The following is a 6784-nucleotide window of genomic DNA, read 5'->3' on the forward strand; positions in this document are numbered from 1 at the left end:
TGTACTATTTTCCGATATATCAACACTGTTGGTAATGAAAACATATATTGTTTTGATGCTTTGTTTTGCTCTTTGTAGGCAAGTTTTGATTGTTTGCGTTGTGTAATAAGTTTTGGGATGATTTCATGAATGATTTTGAGTGAGAGGATATTATTTGAATTGAAAAATTGGCGCTTGAAACATAGGATCACAGGGTTGGGCCCTTAATATTCATTTATTTAGTTGGACCATTTAGATATTATTTTGCGGTTTTCGAGTGGTGTATGATTTGGGTCGGGTCGGGTCAGGTCAGATCAGTTAAGCCTGATACTTAGATCAAAGGATAAAAATAGGTGAGTCGAAAGAGATAATTTTATAGCTTTTATAGTTGTCGTCTGTTGGAAATTCAATTTTCGTCTTTAGGTGTAACACGTTATGTATATCGTCTCTATTGTTTGTTAAGTCATCATGCATTTGATCATTGGGTTGACCCTTGATTTTAAAATTAAAAAAAAAAATGTTAAAATCTTCCATGTTATTTTCCTCTCAAATTGATGATAAAATCGGCGACCACCCGACCCAGATTTAGGCATGATGATGATTTCAGACGACCAATAGCACGCCCTTTACTCAATCGTACGACGACCACCATCACTTGTTGTCTCATCGTTGCGTTTAATCATATTCGTAACTGATGATGAAATAGCTGACCATTCCACCAATCCACCGATAATCAAGTCGATCCCCTTTGAATGAAAATATTTGCTTCATGGAATTGTTAGAGAGATCCATTTTGCCAGTCTGCCTAAATATTTGTAGCTAAGAAGCTTCGCTTGTTTCTCATAGATTACAAACAAACATAAATCTTTACTCATAACAAAGCTTACCAGTTCGGGAGAGTGGGATTAGAGCAAACCTTTTCTATATCATGACAATTAGAGAGGCTGCTTCTAGATAGACTACGACTCAAAAACCCTTGTTGATGCATGCATGGACATTATCGTAATCCAAGTAATTTAAAACTAGGGTCCCAAGTATAAAACCTAAGACAAACAAAACACTCATTTAAAAGGCCATAAACTTATTCTCATGTCCATGGCCGTCTTATTTGCTCGCTTATCTTCGCAATCCGCTCATCATGAGATTATTAGAAAAATCGCCACGCTCGTTAATTACCATTATATACTTTAGTGACTGTGATTCTGATCTCAAATCTTGCCTAAGTGACGCATACGTGACAACACTTTTTCGTCACACTTATTAGACCATAAACATAACATGATGAAATTATGCTAGGGCTGTTCACGAGCCGAGCCGAACCGAGTGAAGGCTTGCTCGTTTCTTGGCTCGTTTACAACCGAACCGAACCGAATGGCTGAAATTTGAACCGAGCGAAAATCGAAACGAGCCAAAATCGAATCGAGCATTTTTCGATCGAACGTCAAACGATTTTCAAGTATTATTTATTTCTTTTTCACTTTAAAAATTTCAATAAGAAACAAGTTTGAAGGCTGTAAATAATATATTTTGTAAACAAATTAGTAGTTTTTAGACAAACGTGTAACATGTTTTAATTTTTTAGATGAAAGAAGTTTAAAGTGAGATATAATGAACATGTAAACAGACTTTTAGTATTATGAAAACTTGAATCGAACTAATGATACCATAATATTGACGGAATAGGAAAAATTTTAAAGTGTTTAAAAAATGTATACTTATATTTTATGTGTTTGTCTACATATTTTTATATATTTGTTCATATATAATTATATATAAAATAAATTAAAAATATTCAAGCAGAACCGAACCGAGCATACATTTGCTCGTTGCTTGGCTCGTTTACAAACCGAACTGAGCAGAGTGGCTCGTTTACAATCGAGTGAAAAAACGAGTGAGCATTTTCCGAGCAATTTCCGAACAAGCAGCGAGCGAGTTTGATCGGCCCTAAATTATGCATACATGTATTTCATTACCCACATGGGTTTTGTTGAAGTGGGCTTTCATCATGGGGTCAGGTCATCACTGTCCCTCTCTGAATTAGATTCTTGAGTTTTTGAATTCTTGCTGTGGTAGTGAATCAGCCTATGGAATCACGCTCCTTGATAATCATTTCAGGTGACATTTGGACAAAGAGTTTTTTTTTTTTTTTAAGGAACTCTTATATATTATATTTAAAAGCTATGAAAATTACTAAATCCAAAACTATAAAATGAAAATTAAAACAAACATTTATTTTAAAACTTATGTAAAAAAATAGAGAGACTGTTAAATAATATTGTTTGAAAGGTTATACATATATGATATATATGATATACCTCTATGTGTGAGTGGCCAGTGGGTGGGCTGTTTTATTTTGGGAAAATTTAAAAGTTGAAAAAGTTATTTGTAATGCTATTAACATCCACTTTCATCTGTAGACATTAATAGGCTTCTATTTTTGCTGAATATTTATAAAAGGTAAAGGGAGAAGCTGACTCAAATCTAATGTGTTTAGGTCTTTCCGGGTTGTGGAGGGGGTTGGGGGTCTTGTTCGGTTTTCTCCATTAGTTTAAAAGTTTACAGTTCGAAAAGAAAAATGGTAACAACACCTCTCAAGTTTGTTTTTACTTTTGTATTTTTTAAATTTGAAAATACAAATCCTAGAAAGTTATTTTCGACAATGAGCCTAAACTACTTGTATTGTTGATACAAATTTATTGAATTATTCACAATCAATATTACATTGAGAATAGCATGAGTCATATAAAGACGTTTATGCCTCGGTTAAATGAAAAAGATAAACTTTAATACATTTCCGTTACCATAACTGTTTCTTTGATTTCATTTCCGCTTAGCTTTTTTTTCTAAATACATAAAAATTACATATGATATGAACAAAGAATTTTTGTAAAAAGTTAATTAAAATTCAAAGGAAATATATATAGTATATTAAATTAAAAGTAAGTTATCAAATTACTAAATCCAAAACTATAAAAATAAAAACGAAACAAAATCATGTCACTATAAACTTATGGAAAAAAATGTTAACTTATATATTTAAAAGGTTATGCATATATATACCTCTATGTGTGGTTGTGCTGTATTACTTTGGGAAAATTAGAAGTTGAAAGAGAGCCATACTATTTCAATTTGAAAAATAATAATGATGCAAGTTATTTGTATGCTATTAGACATCCACTTTCATCTGTAGGCATTAATAGGCTTCCATTTTAGTTGAATCATGAAAGGTAAATGGAGAAGATGGCTCTCTTATTTAAATTGGAAACACCACCTTTCAAGCTTTTACTTTGGTAGGTTATAAATTTGAAAATACAAGTCTTAGAAATATCTTCATGACAAGTAACCTAAACTACTTTTATTTTATGGTTGGTGGGGACAACATGATGCGTGACGTCTAGATAGATGTGCGACGTGCCCTTAGCCGGAAGATTTCAATCTAAGCTACTTATATTATTGATGCAAGCTTGTTAAATTATTCACAATCAATGTTGTATAGAGAACCACGAGAGTCGCATACGGCATAACCATGTTTACGCAACGGTTAAATTAAAAAAATAAAATATAATTCATATTCTTTTAACTTAATTCACTGTTTTTCTTAATTTCATTTCCTCTTTCCTAAATGCATAAACATCACATATACACATAAACATGCATGTTGTAGCACACATGACTTTACACAAAAGACTATTGATACCATTTTTGTTTAAAATATATTTAAACATATTATATTCTCCATATATCAATTAACATACACATATATTTATACAAGAAAATATTTAACAAAAAAAACAACTAAATAACTATGATAATCATGTGCTTGTACAACCCAATGTTGTTCACTTTGTCACATGATGAAAGGTGACTTTCCATACGTGCCATTTGTGCCAAATAATTTAGCATTTGATCACATGAACACCTCAACATGTCACACCACCGTTTCCGTCGCAATCTCATGCACCAAACTCTCCATGATCTCATTCTCCACCTCTTTCACTATATCCTCCGCCTCGGCCGCAAACGCCGTCGCCAACAACCTACGTGTACTCCTCTCCATATCTCCCTCGATCAATCGTTGTAAGATTGAAACGCCTTTAGCGAAGGAGGTGGTGGTGGTGACGGTGGATGTTGTGGGCTTGTGAGTGACATCTTTGTACGATGAGTTTAGTTTACTAGGTAAGGACACCTGCAAAAAAATCAAATATTCCCACAAACTTAAATTAAACCAATAGTGTCGGTCCCCGCCGTATAACTCAGTTTGTTAACGGCCGTAAGACTTGAAACAATAACCAAAATATCCATTTACCGCAAATATGGAGAAAAAATGTCTATTTATCTTGTTAATTATTATAATTTCCTCTCTAAAATTTGTCGACTTGATCGTTTTTAAATTAACCAGAATTTTAACCAGCAAGCTTCTGCCATTTGTTCAAAAGTTCTCGTTCGTCGGAAGCAAAGAAAATAAATAAATAAAAAGAAGAAAAAGAAAAACTTCGTAGAAGCCATAAAATCTCGTCAGAAGCCAAAGTATGTAAATCTCATATAGGATGCCAAATTAAATCTTGTCAAGCGTCAAAATAAATCTCGTCGGCTTCGACGATTTTATCTAAATAAACCAGCGACCGACTATTTTATGACACATGACAGAAGTCACAGAACCTGATCGTTTAAAAATCACATGTAATTATTAAAAGGTAACCGAGTCAATGAGTTTTTAAATATACGTTTAAAAATTGATTGGTCAAATACATATTTCTAACACATTTAGGTACTTATCCCAACCCTAACAGTATTAGGAATATAACGAATGACATCAGAACTAACAGAACTAATGTACAACCAAATTAAAGTACCTTCAACTGAGATGATCTTGTTGAACTAGATGATGTCATCTCTCTTTTGTAACAACCAACCTTTGTTGTGTTCTTCACATGTTTAGGCAATGCCGTTGACTTCTTCTTTGTTGTGTTCTTTAACCTCAAATCATATCTAATTTCACTTGCGATTCTCTTAATCTTTTCATCTTTAACCGGTTTTGATAGTTTTACTGTTGGAGATTTATTCGGTTTAAGCAAAACAAGATCGGAGTCTCTTCTCCGATCATTATTACTTGTCATCGGTGACAATGTGTTTGTAATGTCCGTATCTAATCTCCGGCTGATTCTTTCCCTCACTTGGTTTGTAATCTCCTTTGCATATTGAGTTTTCAAATGGTCAACTTGTCGGTTGACCATATTATCCGACCGACGTTGCATCATATTATTATTGCTATTGTTGCTGTTATTGTTGTTGTTGTTTCGGTTCTCTTTGTTGATTTGGAGAGAAAGCCGGTGGTGGTGGTGATCGGTGTTGTCTGTCGACCGCCGGCTGACAGCTGACATTCTGGGAGTCGTGGGTAATGAACGAGTGTGGTGGTGGGTAGTCGCGGGAGTGGATAGTCTTGGGGAGGAATATTCCGGGAGAATATCGAGTCCCATTAATCTTGCGACGAGATTAGGTGTTTTAGTACCCGGTGAGCTGCTACTTTCTGATAATTCGTCGGTGAAAGTCATTCGTTTCGTCTTGATTTGGATTTTACCCATCTATATTAAGATTTTCACGTCAAAATTATCGTAAAACTAAAACCCTCCGTCACTTAAAAATAAACATCATTCACTTTTATCTAAAAATTTAAACCTTTCGTTTAAAAAAAATCCCTTTTTTTAAAAAATTGATCAAACACCAACTAATCTTACTATCATATTTATATTTTTATGTCTTTAATTATGGTAAGATTTAAATCCACAACCACTTAAACACCACTACATACACATGTCTAAAATTTTAAATTTTTTGCTCCAAGTGTGTTTTCTCTTTTCTTTTTGAAAATGATCACATCACACACCAACTAATTAAATCTTACAATGCCATATCTATCAATCTATCATGAGACTTAAATATGCAACCACTTAAAAAAATATTATATACACATTTGTCTAAAAATTTAACCTTTTTTCTCAAAAATATTAACTTTTTGAAAACCATCACACACCAACCAATCTTACTATAATTCGATAAAAGATCTAATATTCAAAAAATAAAAATAAAAATCAACTTACTGGTAAGTTTAAGTCAGTTTCTTCTTTAACTTTTGATGACAAGAAAGATGGATGATGAAACCGAAACTGGTGGTGTTGAACATCAAACATGTTGAAGATAACACTCATGCAACCAGAAGTGTTTTTATCTTTAATCGTTTTTCTGTTCATGGGTTTAGTAGCCGGTGCCGATGGTGATCTCCGACCACCAGTACCACCGTCTACGCCGCCGGAAGCCTTGGACAACCACTCTCTTCTTCCCATACTCCGATTGGATAATAATAATAATTATTATTTAATATTTTGATTACACGGAAACTCACACATTGGGAATTGAGAAGATGATGAAATGTATATGCTTTTTTGCAGCTTTAAGATTTATCTCTTTGTTGGGGTGTATAGAGATCTGATTTAAATTTGTTACTTAAATATATGGGGATCCAAAACCTTATATACCTATAATATATCTTTACTAAGACGGGGTCCGTGTGATATACGGGTGATTAAAAAAATAAAGTAAAATGGAATGTTGTGAATCTATAATGATTAAGAAAAAGAGAAGGTTAACATCAGTTCATTCTAGTTGAGTTGGTAAGCCACAAACATTTTAAAAGCAAGGCTGTGAGTTTGATTCCAACCAACAACATATTTTTCATTTTATCATTCATGAAGGGAAAATTGTAAAAATAGAAACTTGTACACTTAGCAGCCTATATGGAGAGTCTAAT

General features: G+C 33.3%; 1 protein-coding gene across 1 annotated transcript; it reads right to left on the reverse strand.

The window, feature by feature from the left end:
• Positions 1–3781: 3781 nt before the first annotated feature.
• On the reverse strand, positions 3782–5556 carry LOC143582320 (uncharacterized). The gene is made up of 2 exons (XM_077064918.1): positions 4833–5556; positions 3782–4165 (listed from the first exon to the last, which is right to left on the reverse strand). The coding sequence occupies exons 1-2, from the start codon at positions 5529–5531 to the stop codon at positions 3908–3910; spliced, it is 957 nt and encodes a 318-aa protein (XP_076921033.1). The 5' UTR covers positions 5532–5556; the 3' UTR covers positions 3782–3907.
• Positions 5557–6784: the final 1228 nt, after the last annotated feature.

Source organism: Bidens hawaiensis, unplaced genomic scaffold (genome assembly GCF_021521415.1).
Source record: "Bidens hawaiensis isolate Kalapana, Puna unplaced genomic scaffold, B.hawaiensis_p1.1 tig00031526_1, whole genome shotgun sequence".
NCBI classification, from domain to species: domain Eukaryota; kingdom Viridiplantae; phylum Streptophyta; class Magnoliopsida; order Asterales; family Asteraceae; genus Bidens; species Bidens hawaiensis.

What these genes read in the sequence shown, in the direction of transcription:
- LOC143582320 (XM_077064918.1), bottom strand. Translation starts at nt 5,531, where the DNA reads ATGACTTTCACCGACGAATTATCAGAAAGTAGCAGCTCACCGGGTACT. An exon ending in CAAGATCATCTCAGTTGAAG is followed by an intron (nt 4,166 to 4,832) that starts GTACTTTAATTT and finishes ATTTTTTTGCAG; the next exon opens with GTGTCCTTACCTAGTAAACT.